The sequence below is a fragment of the Emys orbicularis genome, chromosome 10 (assembly GCF_028017835.1).
Source record: "Emys orbicularis isolate rEmyOrb1 chromosome 10, rEmyOrb1.hap1, whole genome shotgun sequence".
NCBI lineage: Eukaryota > Metazoa > Chordata > Testudines > Emydidae > Emys > Emys orbicularis.
In genome coordinates this window covers 17,418,379-17,434,645 of record NC_088692.1, presented here as the reverse complement: position 1 = coordinate 17,434,645, position 16,267 = coordinate 17,418,379, and the positions used below count along the sequence as shown (strand labels likewise).

At 38.6% G+C, this 16,267-nt stretch overlaps 2 protein-coding genes across 2 annotated transcripts in view; one reads left to right on the top strand and one right to left on the bottom strand.

The window, feature by feature from the left end:
* The window catches only part of IQCK (IQ motif containing K), a 95,208-nt gene extending 92,774 nt beyond the window's left edge, over positions 1 to 2,434 (top strand). The window contains exon 9 of the mRNA XM_065412757.1: positions 2,334 to 2,434. Coding sequence (XP_065268829.1) covers positions 2,334 to 2,434 — 101 coding nt within the window. The remainder of the gene's footprint in view (positions 1 to 2,333) is intronic.
* Positions 2,435 to 7,861: 5,427 nt separating this feature from the next.
* GPRC5B (G protein-coupled receptor class C group 5 member B) lies at positions 7,862 to 14,685 on the bottom strand. Its single transcript, XM_065412611.1, has 3 exons — positions 13,674 to 14,685; positions 9,337 to 9,449; positions 7,862 to 7,906 (listed from the first exon to the last, which is right to left on the bottom strand). Exons 1-3 carry the CDS (start codon positions 14,677 to 14,679, stop codon positions 7,862 to 7,864), a joined length of 1,164 nt encoding a protein of 387 aa, XP_065268683.1. The 5' UTR covers positions 14,680 to 14,685.
* Positions 14,686 to 16,267: the final 1,582 nt, after the last annotated feature.

Below are 16,267 nucleotides of genomic sequence, written 5' to 3'. Positions count from 1 at the left end.
AGAAAACAGATAAGGGGGCTCAACATGCTCCCACTGAATGCAATGGCAAGCCTCCCATTGACTTCAGTGGGAGCAGGATCCTGCACATAATTAGTATGCTTGTAAGCAGTTCATGTTCACATGATGTATTTCCTTTAAATATCTTGGTTGTCTGGGAACAATGGGCTGGATCCTCAGCTAGTGTAAATCATTGTTGCTCTACTCCACTTGCTCTACAAGAGCGCTATGGTGATTTACACCAGCCAAGGAGCTGGCCTACTATTTTCAAAATATTAATTGTTGTTAGTGCAGTTTGAGGACTAGCTGTCTGAAAAATATATTTTTCCAAATTGTTTCCAGTGAAGAGGCTTAACAAAAGAGATTTTTCCCAATCTTCCCATACATCTGAAACCCAAGGAAAGCTTCCATTTTTGCCCATCTTAGAAGCAAGAGAATGTCTAAAGCTATTGAAATAACTCTTTGAAATCCAAATTCAGGCTGACAACCTGTGCTCTGTGTTTTAGTGTGATGAGCTTTGAAAATGTCATGCCTAAACAGCGTGGTCTGTGATAGAACACCACGGCACTGCTACTGGGCACCTCTAAAATACCTGTTTACCCAGCCTGTTTCACTTGAATGTTGAACAATATGTGGAAGGTTCTGAGTCTTAGGAAACACTTGTAAAGAGTAACCTCATAGTATTCTGGGAATATTAAATGTTCATTAGTGAATATTCCATACATGGTGCAAAACTGTTACATTCATCACAGTAACTTGGAATACATTTTTAATCAGTTTAATTTTTCTACTTAGCATCCACTAAGACAAGTGATGTATCAAAAGAAAGTCTTGTACCAACCAGGCATTGCACATGTACCAACATTGTCTTTTCCACTGTGGGGCCTGTGGTGTACCTTGCAATCTCAGCCATATTTGGGTTTCTTAGAAAACTTATTTTTGAGTGTAACGCTACCAAGTGCTGAGTTTCCTCACCTCCAAAAGTTTTCTGGTATGTTTGCCCACAAGCTGAGATCTTCCAGGCTGGGGAAACTTAGTCAGGAAGTTTAAATTAGAACATGGACCCATTGTGCCCAGACCTATCTGTATATGTAAGAGGGTTGGGTTTTTTTTTTTTTTTTTTTGCACCTCTCACTGGAGTAGTTAAGCTATACTGGACCGTTTCCTTTCCTTTCCTGCATACAGGCTTCCCAACATAACTGTCCTCTGGCTGGAAGAGCTGAACTCTGCAGCCCCCTTCTGAAGTGCAGGCAATGGATAGTATAAAAAGTCTGTTAAGTTTTCTTTAAGAACAGCACAATATAGACATTGGATATCTCAGAACTTGGCTGATTGCTTGTCTCAACAGAGAAAATTATTACAATAATCTGCATTATAGCACTTAGAGCTTTGAAAAGGAGCTTTCACTACAGGGTGGAGCTTTTTACTATTATTTGGGGGGGGGGGGGTAAGAGGGGAAGGGATTGTTCACTTAGGATTGTTTACTCCAGCAAGCAACCCTGTGCTCGTTGTTTGGCTGATTTTTTTTTCCCCTCCCCCCCCCCCCTCCAATTTGGCAGACCGTTCTATATCACATGGATCACATTCTTGTTTGCACTGTGACACCGAGGAAACTATTTTTTATTGACCTTGCTGTTGTCCCTAGTAATTGAAAACAACAGATAAATTTGGTGAGCAGGAAGACTTGATCTGTCATTTGAGTTTCTTGACTTTGAAGAATTTTTAAATAAAAGCTAGAGTATGTCTACACAGCAAATAAAAACCTGTGGCTGGCCCGTACCAGCTGAATCGGGCTCACGGGGTTCAGGCTAAGGGTCTGTTTAATGTAGACGTTTTTGCTGAGGCCAGCTTTGGGACCCACCCACCTCGCAGGGTCCTAGAGATCAGGCTGCAACCTGAGCCCAAATGTCTCTGGCACAGTTAAACAGCCCCTTAGCCCAAGCCTTGCGAGCTGGAGTCAGCTGGCACTGGCCAGCCACAGGTTTTTATTTTAACTGCAGTGTGGACATACCCTCAACTGCTTTTACTTTATTTGACTCCCCAGTGAACAATCCTGATGACTTCTAATTAGAAGAAAAATTCTGCCTTGTCCCTATGTAACTGTCCCAGTTACATAGGGACAATGCCCATGAATGTCAGTGAGGATTGTGTACGAGGATCTGAGGACAGAATTTTTTCAGGGAAAGATGCTATGCATTTCTAAAAATGATGATTGTTTGGTTACTCGTTTATGATGCAGGTAGTGTGCTTACAATAGAAATGTAGAAATGACTTCCGTTCCTGTGTGTGTTGCAGAAAGTTAAACATTTAATATTTTTGTTTTTATATGGTTGCAGTGGGAAGCAAATTAGACGCAGAAGAACCTACACCAGATCGTTCTGGAGTTTCGATTTTGTTTGTTTCACCAACACCGCAAAATACAGAGCTCATGGACTGAGTTTCTTGTATGGTTGGTTATCTGATTTGGAAATTCTCCTAGAGTTACATGCTTGCTTTAATATGTGAAGTGTTGTACATCAAGATGGGCCACATAAGGACCTGGTTCTGCAGTCATTCAGCACACCATGGGCAAAAATTCAGCCCTGGCATAAGTGAACACTATGAAATCAGTGGAATTGTGCCCACTTATAACAAGAGCTGAGTTTGGCCAAAGGCTTCATGCCCAGTCCTAAACACTCAGGCAAAAGTTTCCAGCTAGATAGAAAACTCCCATTGAAATAAATGGCAGTTCTGCCCATACAAGATCTGGGTGTAAATGAAAGGGCAGATTCTCAGCTGCTGTAAATGGGCATAGCTCCCTTGGCTTCAGTGGAGCTATAATAATTTACACCAGCTAAGAATCTACCCCAAGGGCCCAAACTGTCAGATACGCTGTGCATCCACAACTCCAGCTGAAGTCAGCGAGAGCTATGGTTGCTCAACACTCCTTAAAAACAGTCTGAGGGCCTTGTGTTGTCACTTGTCTGTGCCAAGGGAGTATGATTAGAGCAAAATGGTAGCAGTTTAGACCCATTTTTGCATAGGTATAGGTAACTACAGAAGGTACAAGGCAGTGAGCATGCAGACCCTTAAAGGGCCTCACAGTTTGCCCCACTATCTATTTAGTTTCCCTAGTGGATACGTCATCGGTGGGCCTTTTGCACCAGATTGAACGTCACATTTAGAAAAGCTATTTACAGAGTTGACAAATTTTAAGTCTGACAAATCTCATTGACTTAAATGGTGCTTGATAAGATGTATAGTCAAAACTAATATTGGTACCATTTCACCTAATATCACCAACTTGGTGGGATACTCCACAGGCTAATTCTGTCTCTAATATCAATAGGCTATGGGGTATTTAAAGATTAAGGTAAACTATAACTCCAAGTTACCACAAACCTTGTAAGTAAATAGTAATGCCTTTATTTTTTGTTAAGAACAGCATTTTGAAAATAAAACATTTGCCCATGCTTTACAACCTTTTTAATTTTGTATACTTCTATACAGTCATTATGGTACACATTGATTGTCTTGAAAATCCTTCAGAGGTGTACTTAAGATATCAGTATGCAACAACCAGCGGAAAAAAAGGTACGTTATAAAACACACATTAATACATTTAATAAATATATATTATCTATCAAAAATGAGCATTAGCTCTCCTCAATTAATAAAAAGCACCTGCTGGGTAATCTTGTAAGCTGGTAGAATAGTCCAATTGTTTAATTATAAAAGTTACAGTGCTCCCTTTTGCACAGCCTTTGGTTAGACCCAAGGCATCAAACTCAAACATAGCCAACCATGATACCTGTCTGATACGAAATACAAACTAGCAAGCTCTGCAACAGTTGACATCTACCTTATTTATCGAAACAACTGTGTGCACTTAGGGCTCCATCCTATAAGGTGCTATACTTCTCCTGGGAGGTGGTAAGCACCCTCAACTCCCACTGCAGTTGGGACTGGGTCTTAATGTATGGCTGTGAACTGCTTTCTAGCCATTGAATAGAAGCCACTTCCTACAGAAATGTTTTCTGTAACAAAGTTTTAAAATGTTTTAGGATTTTATTTTTCTGTCTAGGTAAGAGCCAGAAGGAAATAACCATTATTAATTTTAAAAGGGACAACATAGTAGCTTTTATAGTATAAAAGCTAATTATAACAATCCTGAAAGATTTGTGTTTACAGTTACGTAGTACTTTGATCACAGATGCTCTACATTCTAAAAGGCAGAAGTAAACAACTTGTTTACATTAATAAAAATAAATTAAAACAAAGGTGCCTTCAGTCACACGTTATTTGGAGCATTTGGCATTAACTATCAAATGGCAAAAATAAGTTGCTTATTCTAGTTGTGTGAAGCTGGAAAATGAATAAACTCCTTCTTCTAATCAGTTAACACACCTCCGCCACTCCAAATTGCAGACCCAATCCTGCATGCTATTACTAATGTGAACAGTCCTAACTCACATGACCACTCAATGGAACTGAGGCTTTCTCTACACTACCAAGTTTTGTCGCCAAAAACTGCCTTTTGGCAACAAAACAGAGAGAGCCTACACACTGCAATGCGACTTTTTTTCGGGAAAAACGTCCGGTTTCGGTGACACAAATCTTCCACCCCTACGAGAGATGTTTTTTCTTTTCCCCTTCCTTTATTGTCGAAGAGCCAGTGTAGAAACTGCTGTTTGTTTTGTCGGCAGAACTGGTTTCCGCCAGTATCCCACAATGCCTGCCCTGATCGCTCTGCTCAGTGTTTTGATCTCTGCTGCCCTGCAAGCATGCGCCCCTTCCCTTTCCAAGTTGCGGGAAGTGTGCTGCTCCCTGTGGGGAACAAAGAGCAAATCATTGGACTACGCCTGTTCTGCCCTGCACTAGGAACACAGGGGCAGGCAGACTGCTGTCACAGGGAGGGGGAGAGGAAAGACTGCTGCACTGCTTTGACATTCCTCAGCATGGAGAGCTCACAGAACTACTCATGATGCGGCTCCCGGCTGCTGAGGGAGAACTCAGAGGGAATCCTCCCATGATGTGCAGCAATCCGTTCCATCTTTCCACAACACTGTGCATTGCTCACACTGTCGATGATGGTGCCCACAATGTGGACATGATCTGTCGACAGAGGGAGCAAGTGTGAACATCCTTTGGCGATTTTTGTTTTGTCGACTTTTGAGTGTTGACATAAATTTTGTCAACAAAACTTGGTAGTGTAGACAAAGCCTAATTTAGGGTTGCCAACTCTGAAGCTATTCCGGGAGATTTCCCTCTTTCCCCCCCCATGATGTGATGTCACTTTCTTAAAATATCCTGTTAAAATCTCCTGGATTGCTTTCAATAATCACCTGGAGATTGATGCCAATTCCGGGAGACTCCAGGCCAATCCTGGAGGGTTGTCAACCCTAGACTAATTATGTGAGCAAAGGTTTGCAGGATCTGGCCTGGTCTGCGCTTAGGGCCTCAAACTCCTACTGACTTCCTTCGGAGCAGGACTAGGCCCTTACTTTGTTAATCCATTCCCATCTAGAAAACTGAACACCACGTAAATGTTTACAAAATAACTATCCTGGAAAGAATTTATCCAAGGTCTATAAAATGTGTATAGTACTGAATGTATACTTCTCAGCTGTAGCATGATAAATCTTTTAAAAGAAAGCTGCCCTCCCATTTATGCCATGGTCATCTTATACATTTTTACAATAAAGACCTTTTCAGAGAATTTAACATTTTTTAAATTGACGGTTTAAAATGAAACTTTTGCAGACACACATCACCACTAGGTTTTATATTACTAGAAATTATGCAGTTTCTGGGATAGTAACCATTAATTATCAAAAATATCATTTTATCTGATCACGACTTTAACAGCTAGAGGTACTTCTAGATTACTGGATAGCATGCAATATCCACCTCTAGTCTACTCAGTTTCTTAGACAATCTAGTTACCTAAACAAGAGACTAAAACCATTTTTTTTCTCTCTTAAAAGCAAGCACATGCTTCCACTTTGCCTCTATTGGAAACATCAGACATGGATCTAACATGTTCCTTTAATCATGCATGACAGAAAAGTATGGTTCCTGAACCAGAAGGGCTGTTAGAAATAAAACCCTATAAGGTGATCATGGCAAGAATGGCAAAATATATCTTGTGTGTAATGCTTAGGGCCAGATCCTGCAGCCCTTACACCTGTGAGTAGACCTATTGATGTCAATGGGGCCTACTCATGTGAGTACAAGACTACAGGATTAGGTCTGTTTACTGTAGAAATGAGGTACATGAAGAAACAGGGAGCCTTTTAAAAAAATAAACACTTATTTTTCTTTTTGCAGTATGCAGCAAATAGTATCCTTCTGTGAAGCTACTGAGCTATTCAGTTTTCTTTGTATATTATAATTTTATTTTTCATTTGAAAATAGAATATATATATATATTTATTACAACATATGCAAAATTTTTACCCTTATACGTAACCCACACCCTCATGTAAAAACAATTGCTTTTAGTATCTAGGAAAGCTAGGAGTAATGTTGACCAAACAATGAGGATACAATGATGCTTTCAATGTTTGATATGTATTAAATGCTAAATAATAAAGGAATGATTCGCTTTAAAGTAACGAAAACCATGGCAAGAATAATGGGCAGTAAGAACTTGTTACATAGCCTAGATAAGCCTTGGTAAAGAGTCTACCTTATCCCAACTCCAAAACACAAAAAACCCTGAACCTCCAGAGTGGAGACTCTACTAGCTATGCATTAAAAGACACAAATACATTAAGATGCACAAACAATTGCAGTCAATAGGGCTACTCCCATGAGCAGGGGTTTCGGCACCAGTTCCAACAGTAGGAAGAGAGGGTCCAATCCCGCAAGTTACCAAGCTCCTCCTGGAAGGTGATCGATACCTTCCCATCCCCTTGAGTTTTTGCTTGGCACCTTACAGGATCAGCCATCAGAACACAAACCGAGTTCTGTGTAATATTATGGGACTCCTTTTGGCAACCCCAAGCCACATTCTCTCCTCAGCTAAGAGCCTTTGCTGAAGCTTGTCCCTCCATAATTTGACTTAGTGCCCCCAAGTGTACATACGTTAAAAAAAATTCTCAAGGGTTTGAGAACACGTGGTTCTGTTTGTACTCTGGAGTGAGACAGCATCTTGAACTGCAGTGTCTGATTCTACATTGCTGAGGTGATCTGCCTCTACCTTCACTCTTCACAAATGTTGTTTGACAAAGTTGCATGAAGCATACACAGTCATTTCCTTTCACCACAACCAAATCGGATACTTTTTTCCCCCCCTTAAGTGGATCATGTCTCATTGTTGAGAAATGGTAATTTAGTTGCCACAGACTGATGATGCTTGACCCTAAATGACATTCACATAAAGATGGATAATGGAGCAACCAAGACACTTCACAACACTTGAAATGAAGAGAGAAAAAAAGAAAGTAGGAAGAAACCCTGCATACTTTCACACTGTAATGGCAATCTCTTATGGCAGCATGGATTAAGTTGGTAAGGGCGGGAGAGGGGGTTGTTTTTTTTGCAAACAGCTGGAAACCAACCAAAATCAGGCTTGCCTCGCACACTAGTTACAGACAGATTATATCTCACATTTAAGAATGCATATTGTCCTCTCTTCCATTTCAAAGTGTGCCTATTTCTATTTTAAATTAAATTCATCCTGAATTTTGCAGAGTTTTGTTTTTGTGATTTAGCTTATCAGTTTAACAGTATTCACATTTACATAAAATCCTCTCAAGGATTCCAAAGCTCCTGGATGTCTGGCTGCTTTGTTGTGGTATTATTGATTCCTCCCTTAGAAAGACATTGCCAGGGAATAATATTTGTAACAAAGATTCTTATCTGTAGAACCTATAGCCTTTCACCAGAGGTGTCTTCCAGTGTAACTTGGCGGAGCAGTTGGTATCTGGAAATAAGGATAATAAACCCATAACTAAGAGTTCCAGACTATTCAGAAATCAGTGTTAACATATGCTACATTACATGTCTAGTAGTCATAGCATTATCAGTTCTACAACAAAAGGTACAGCAAAGCTTATCTTCAGTTTGTACAATACATGTACCTCACCACAAGAAAAAGGGATGAATATGTATATATTAGTCTATTTTGCTTTACTGTCTAAGGTAATCATCTTTAACTACTGTATGTGCAATTATTCTCCAGGAACAAGCTTTGTGTCTACCCCCAGAAAATCTCTCTAGCTCTTCATCCTTAAGCTGCCTCTTCTCTGAGCTGCTTATTCTGGTATAAGGGAATATAGGGATGGATTAATGCCGGCACCCAAAAGTATGGTGCTCATTATGGGCCCTGTAAATTATTCTGAGAGCAAGGAATGAGCGTATTTACATCACTTTTGAATGATGTATCACTCAATGTACTACCCAGGAAAGGAAAATCCTGAGATCTAATAACTCTTGTTCCCTATAATAAATTCAAACTCTACTTACTTAACAAAAAAAACCTTCAGTCAGATCAGCTTCCTTGTGGTTTTTTTTAATGTGCAGGTTGAGTTATGGAATCAGCTCATGATTTAAAATAATGAAATCCCAACTTACATGAGTGTAAACCAGCCCATGAGTAAATTTTTAAGAAGCATGTAGGTATGCATGAAAATGTGGGAATGAAAATTCTCCTTTTCTTAACGAGAGGAGAGAGCTATATGCAATTCCTCAAGTGCAAATTATACACACAATGGGAATGAAATTTAGAGAGGCTTTTTGGCATCAGATCTCTAAGCCATTCTTGCAATGACCTTGAATAACAGTATATCTATCAAATAATAGCATGCCAAACCATTGTTTGAGAGGAAAATTAATTCACATTAGACAAGATATTTTACATGCCCCTCTTATATATTTCTTTCCAAGGGTAGTACACCTCAATTGGTGTTCACCATATAGTAAAAAATATAGATTTTACAAGGAAAGTGAAATTGTGATATCAGCTATCTGCAGCAAAGATTCTTATGCCAAAGAATATACTGGACTGTAACCAAAAGTGTAACTTGCAGAATGTTGCAGAAATCAGACTGTTATTAACTGTCACTTTGTTACATTTGTCCAAAGGAGGTACTGGATATGGATAGTCAGCAGAAAACTTGGTTCATTCAATCTAAACTGAATGGCCAAGTAAAGAAGTCCAAATTTTTTTTAATTGAATAATCTCAAGAGGGGAATGGAAGCATTACATGCATACTCGCTGCTAGAGATTTCATTTATAGTGTTTTCTTGCATATGAACAAGCAGTCTAACCTCAGAAGTTCATTCAATAAGTAGCGGTTGCACATTCCCCACTATATACCCAAGACTCGTACATTATCACATTTTTATACTTACAGTCCCACCATTTAGCACAACTGCCATCTCAGTTGGCTGATAAACATTGCTTCTAAAGGGAGCACTAGGTCGGCTTCCCAAGCTGCCATTGCGAAATCCTGCCGTTCTTAAAGCTGTGTTTAGAACAAGAGACAGTTTTATTCTCATGCAAACAAATCAAACCCTTCTTTTCATGTGTCAGAATAATACATATTTTTAAAAGTTACAAGAGTGATCTAGGGTGAAATCCGGATTCCGCTGAAGTCAGAGGTAGTTTTGCCATTGACTTAAAGCCATGATTTCGTCCCTCAGTTTTATTCTACCTCTGTCGTTATATTTATACATTTTGGGTTGCATCTTTGAGTTTACTTTTAAATTAAAGAAACTGCTTGGCACAGGAAAAGAAGAAATAACTGGAGCTAAATTCTAACTGCTGATGTGTTTTTCATTAGTGTTTCCCATCAGGTATCCTTCAGTCTAAGCGGTAAAGTAAAACAACATTTCTGCATCTTTTCATATTCAGAAAAAAGACATGCAAAATATTGTTTGAGCCATGAACACAACCCCCTGAGCATTATTTCAGAATGCCTAGTGCATAATGATTTTCCAAATATCTCCTATAGTTACTTTGAGAAACTAGAAATATTACACGAATATTGCTTTTGAATAGGTTGATCATGAAGATGTCTTGAAGCAAAAGATAAAATGCTGTTTATATCAGTAATATCTGGTAGTCTATCCATTATGACAGTCATGAATTTTAATGCATCATTTTTCTTCTTTTAATATATACATGTTAAATGAGAGATGAAGTTAAGAGGTGTGGCTATTTACCTCTGAGCCAGTCAGGCAGCAGAGATTTGCATATGCTATCTGATTAGTTCAGAGGTGAACAATAGGCTTCACTGAACTCAGCTGCAGCCGGACAATATGCCTTCATTTGTATATGCAAACTGTGTCATTACAGTTGTTCTACACCTCAATATTATTATTGATAGGTATGAGGTTGTAGATCAAAACATGCCTGTTTCAGCCGCTCATGAACTAGAATTTCTCTCTTACATTTAATTCACGTTACAGTTCTAGAGTCAGTGGGTAAGATCCTGGCCCCAGTGAAGTCAATGGGAGTTTTGCCATTGACTTCGCTGGAGCTAGAATTTCACCCCATGTGTACAGCAAGACTTAAAATTGATCATAATTCATAGGGCTGTATACTGCCCTCAGTCTACTGCTCAGGGTGACCAGATGTCCCAATTTTATGGGGACAGTTCTGATTTTTGGGCCTTTTTCTTATATAGGTTCCTATTACCCCCCACCCCCGTCCCGATTTTTCACACTTGCTGTCTGGTCACCCTACTACTGCTACTCCTATCAATAGGAGTTGTGCACAGAGATGAAGATCAATATTGATCTTTTACCTTACAATAGTTTATTACACATAATTTTAGGCCCTGGCCCTGCAAACACACACATGTGAAATTTAGTTTTTAATGATACTTACCTCCTCTGGAAAGCACTTTAAAAAGGATGGATGAAAAGCACTATTTAAATACTATGTATTATTATGTTACTCACAGGTCAATATTTAAACATGTCCATCTCACAATCAGTAATACATCTTTTTTAATATATAAATTGGCCTCCTCTCAATGTTTTAGCATAAATGGTTACACTGGCATTTACTATGCACTAAGAAATAGTTTCAGATGATTACAGTGTACCATTTGAAATTAAGGTATTACGTATCTATTTTACTGTCTATATACATCTCTACCCCGATATAACGCTGTCCTCGGGAGCCAAAAAAATCTTACCGCGTTATAGGTGAAACCGCGTTATATCGAACTTGCTTTGATCCGCCAGAGCGCGCAGCCCCCCCTTCCCCCCAGAGCACTGTTTTACCGCGTTATATCCGAATTCGTGTTATATTGGGTCGCGTTATACGAGGTAGAGGTGTAATTCACATATCTATTTGCAAATAAATCTTAACAGGAAAATGTCAAATTAAATTTCATGTTGCTGGCTGAATTTTTTTAAACACCTATTACTGCAAGTAATTCCTAAATTACTATAACATTTACAGTTTGCTTTGTGCATTTGTCTAATCATTCGGTCTGTATGTCTTTAACACAATAGAGGAGAAACTTTAAAAACAATAAGCAAGTTGTAGATTTAAAAACCTAAAATTGTCTGGGAAACTTGGGTAAGAACCAAATCCTGTGTGCCTTATAGGAGTAGCTCAGTTCCCATACATTTCACTTGCTGGAAGTGTTGGGAGTTCATCAACATTGTCTGTTTTGTGTAAATTCTAAGTATTTTACCAACATTCTCACAACACACATGTATGCAAGATACTCTTCCAAGGTGACCCTTAGGCCAGGCCTACACTAAAAAGGATAGCTGTCACCCCTCCCCTCACTGTAGTGAGTGTCTACACTGAAGCAATGCAGCTACTATGTTTCTAGTGAAGACATAGCTTTACCTCCACAGGGCACAAACAAACATTTGTTTTTCATCATAACAACTAATACCAGAGATATCAGATGGGAAAATCTAGTTACCTCCCTAACAAGATTGTATTGCAAATACAATGCCAAATTTTAAAACACCACTGTGCAACTTAGGCTATAGTAAATAATGCAATTTAATGATTCTAGGGAGAAAAAATGATGCATATAACTATTTTACTAAGGAAACACACAGTCCAAAGCAGATTGCAACAATCTCCATTAAAAAATATCAAGCATGGATAAGAATAAAAAACTATTTAGAAATAGGGATCAGCTTGGCTGAGCTACGTTAGAATCTCTAAACAGAGATAAAGGGCCCATTTTAAAAGTATATATATTTGGAAGATTTAAAAAAGTTTACAAATCCTCACCATGTAAATATCAGAGACAAATCAATCATTACAACAGTGGGCTTTTGTTTAGAGAATCATAATACAGTAATATCATCATCTCTCTATTTAAAACAGCCCAATTCTGTGTTCTTTTATGTCTACATTAGTCTCTAACAACTCCACTGAAGTAATTCTAGTTACCACAGTATAAAATGGGCTGAGTGGGGGTGGGGGGTGGGAATCAGGTCCAAAATGCTTAGTGGCTTTAACAATAGGGAAACCTAAGAACAGCGATGATGCTTTCTGCTGCTGGTTCCTTAAAAATATACAACCCACTTCTTACCCAGCTAGAAGGAAAACTGCGCTAAGGACCTCCATCAGGCAGCTCTCTGCCATAAGCAGCCACATAAGTATCCCTGTGTCCTTTCCACTAGAATGTTGTTCCGGTTTTAGCTACTGATTGTCTCTGCTAGACAACCAACTTTTGCTGGCCCCTTGAACAGTCAGTTAAGGCCAATTTCACTGTGATTTCAATTGGATCTATTATTCTTCATTTCCTGTCACCTAAAATGTTGCATTAGTGGTGTTGTTCACGTTACACAGTTGCCATATTTCACCCCAGTTGCACTTTGTGACAAACAAAGCAACTCCTTCATACATCGCGAGTACAGTTTGTAGAGCATCCATTCAGCTGCTTTTCATCCTTTGTCTACATATTTTCTATCCAGAATGTAAACATTGCAGGACAGAACCTTTGTCTTTATACTTGTTTGTAAAGCACCAGGCACATTATTTATATAGTCTCAGAAAAGCACTTTGGGACCCATTTCTGTGACAGAAGGTATACATTTAATATATGATCAGTTATTTTGTGGCCCAAGAATGCTGAGCACTCCATGAACTCAGCCCTTGCTAATCATGTGTTTTTGACACGAGCAAAGAAAGTTTTTTTTTTTTTATCTCAATAGAGTTACTACTTATTTACACTGGTATAAATGAGAAAAAATTCAGGCTGAGTGAACAAGAAGCATGAATAAATTCAATTTTCTCTTGTGAACTTCAGGTCATATTATTAGGGAAATATTTTACTTGTAGCTTAATCTTTACAATTAGAGCTAATTACAGATTTTCTACTGAAATTTTTTTCAGCAGAAAGTGGCCTTTTTCTTTCCAAATGAAAACGGAATATTTGCCTTTCATTTGAATCTTCCTTAAAAACTAAAATAATTTATTTCAAACAAAGGCCACCATTAAAATAACAAACAAAAAAACCACACACACATTTCTGGAATTTTTCAGTTTACAGTTTTTGAAACACCTCAAAATATTTAAGTTTCATGGGAAATTGTGAAAAAAACAAAAACTGTGTGTGTGTGGGGGGGGAGGGAATTGGCATTTTGAATGAGCTCTATCACAAACCAAATACACTAGAACAAATATCTTTGAGCAAATGTATACATTTTCTTATCTTTCTTACTATAAGACAGTATGGGTCCTTTATACAGTAAAATCTTACCTGCATTATGTTCATCCATTGAAAAGGCTTTGTTTTCCATGTAGCTCCGAGGAAGTTGTATATCTTCCTCAAAAGCAGTTTCACGCATTCTTGGTTGCGAAGTATCAAAATAATTGGGTGTGTTTTCTTGCTGTGATGGAAGAATGGTGCAATGAACTTCTGGGATAGCGTGAAAAATAACGAACACCCAACCACTGGACACCAGTGCAATGGCAAGAGTGGGGTCATTCCATTTGTCTTTTTTCCTCAGTTCAGTATTGCCAAACAGATACATCGTTATCCAAGCTACCCAAATTAGAATCGAGAAAAAAATCGTTATAATGAGGCATCCTCCATTTTTCTTCCACTTCTTAAACTTTCCACACAGGGTGAACAGAGAGACTCCCATGGTAACCATCATCAAGAACATAATATAAATCAAAGCCATAACAAAATCCACTGGCTCATAATTGCAGGCCAGCTTCTTATCTCTCACAACTGTCAGTATTAGCCACTCCGTTGCAATAATGACCTGGACCAGCATAAGACAGATTGCCATGCCAGCTAGATGCCAGCCAGATGGACTTTTACCATGTCGAACTAGTCTACGTAATCTCCAGGCTTGAGCTAGCAAACAGGAGAAGCACAACGCAAAGATAACGCCCCACAGAAACCTTCGAGTGGAACATACTGTTTCATCTTCCTGTATGATGAATGCAAAAGTCAGCCCAAACAGTCCTAGTGTCCCAAAGAGAAAGAGGAAATGCATTCCCAATGAGCTCTTCTTCTCTTTGTCCTTGATGAATGGCAACCTCACTAGCAAAATCAGCATCAACAGCAATGTCGTCAGCACTCCTGCTCCAGCAACTGCCTCCACTACTATTCCCCAAATGGCATCCAGGTCACACAGATAAATATACTGGGGGAGAAGATCCAGTCCACACCCTCTGGACGTACTTGAGTTTTCAGAAGAGCCATAACTGATGACGAAGAGGAGGAGGAAAACAATGGCTGGGTGGGTTTTCATTTTTCTGTCTGAGACAATAAGATAAAGTGACAAAATAATTGTTTATTTTAGCTGACTGTGCTTAAGCTGTTCCTTAGAAAACATAATTTACTACACAGTACCTTTCGAGATCTCATTTTAACTGGAAGCATAGCTTGCACACTATGGGAAGTAGTTTGTTCCAATTGTTCATGTCAAGGAACATGTTTACTTTTATTTGCACTGGATTTTCAGCTTCACCTGCTTCCCTAAGCCATAAAAGCTATTGTTGTCCTGTTGGATTCAGAATTTAAAATGATTCCCTTTTGTTTTTACATAATGTAAAGACATTTCCAAATGCAGGACTTGGATTCAACCTCAAATACAACCTTTATTATTGCCTAAACAAATTATTTATGAAGCAATGAATGATAAAGTACCTGTGTTTATTTAGTAATCAAATGTAATAGAGAAGATGAGAATGAAATGTGTATAAATTAAACTGCCTGTTAAATAAACACAGGGCCTGATTTCAATATCAATATAAGTGATACCAGAATCAGGCCACTGATTTTACACCTGTGTAAGACCATTACCTTCCATGGAATTACCCCCATTTCAGAGGGGGTCTAAGGTAAAATCAGATCCAGTCATTTGCTCTCTCGTTACTGTTTATACAAGGAACATAAAGTTTGCATTTAAAACAAAATACTTTTTTTTCATGTTTGTCTGTGTTGTGTTAAAATTTCATTCTGCTCAGTTTGCATCGCCTCACACACTATTCCTTCCCCTGCCTTCCCATCCTGAGATCTTCTGCATTTACTGCAGGGAATGCTTAACTACAAAAGTTATCTGTGGCAGAAGTACATTGCACACATGCAGCATTATTAATCAACTGAACAAAGAATGAGTCATTGTCCTTAGCAAATATAAAGCCACCCAAAAAGAGAAACAACAAAAATGGAATATCATGGTCTCTGCATCCTCAAAGTAAACAACTTTAAATTCTCTAGGAAGACAACATATCCAGTCATATTACACGCAAATGCAGCAGCAAAACCAAAGGTTTCTGACTAATTCCCTTTAGTTACATGCTGGCTCCCTAAATTCTCCCTGTAGTTTTAGAGAAATAGTGGTCTTCATTTTCATGCCTTCTTAAAGCAAAAGAATTGCTTTTAAAAAGTCTTTATATGTCACTTTTAAAACATGCATTCCATCCCAGTGATGGCCATACTTCAATGGCTGGGTAAAATGTGTCCAATGTGGATCATATATGAAGCCAGATTCCCTCACAGGAATAGCCTTATTGATTTCAGTGGCATTATTAATGTGATAAGGGCTATTCACATGACCAAGCATTTGAAGGATAAGCCCATAGTATTTTGAGATCCTTTGATATAAAAGTACTACATAAATGTAAGCTATTACATTACTTGTGCACCAGCATATCACCATGTGGCATATTGAACATGTACATCAAGGGAAAAAAGAAGCTATTGATAAAGACAGATTTCCTAAGAATCAGGTAAACAGCCCCAAACTGGCAAATTTGTACAGATACTTTGCAGATCAGAAATACAGCTCGTTGAAGACCTGAAAATAAGTTGACATGACTTGGAAAAGGACTAAT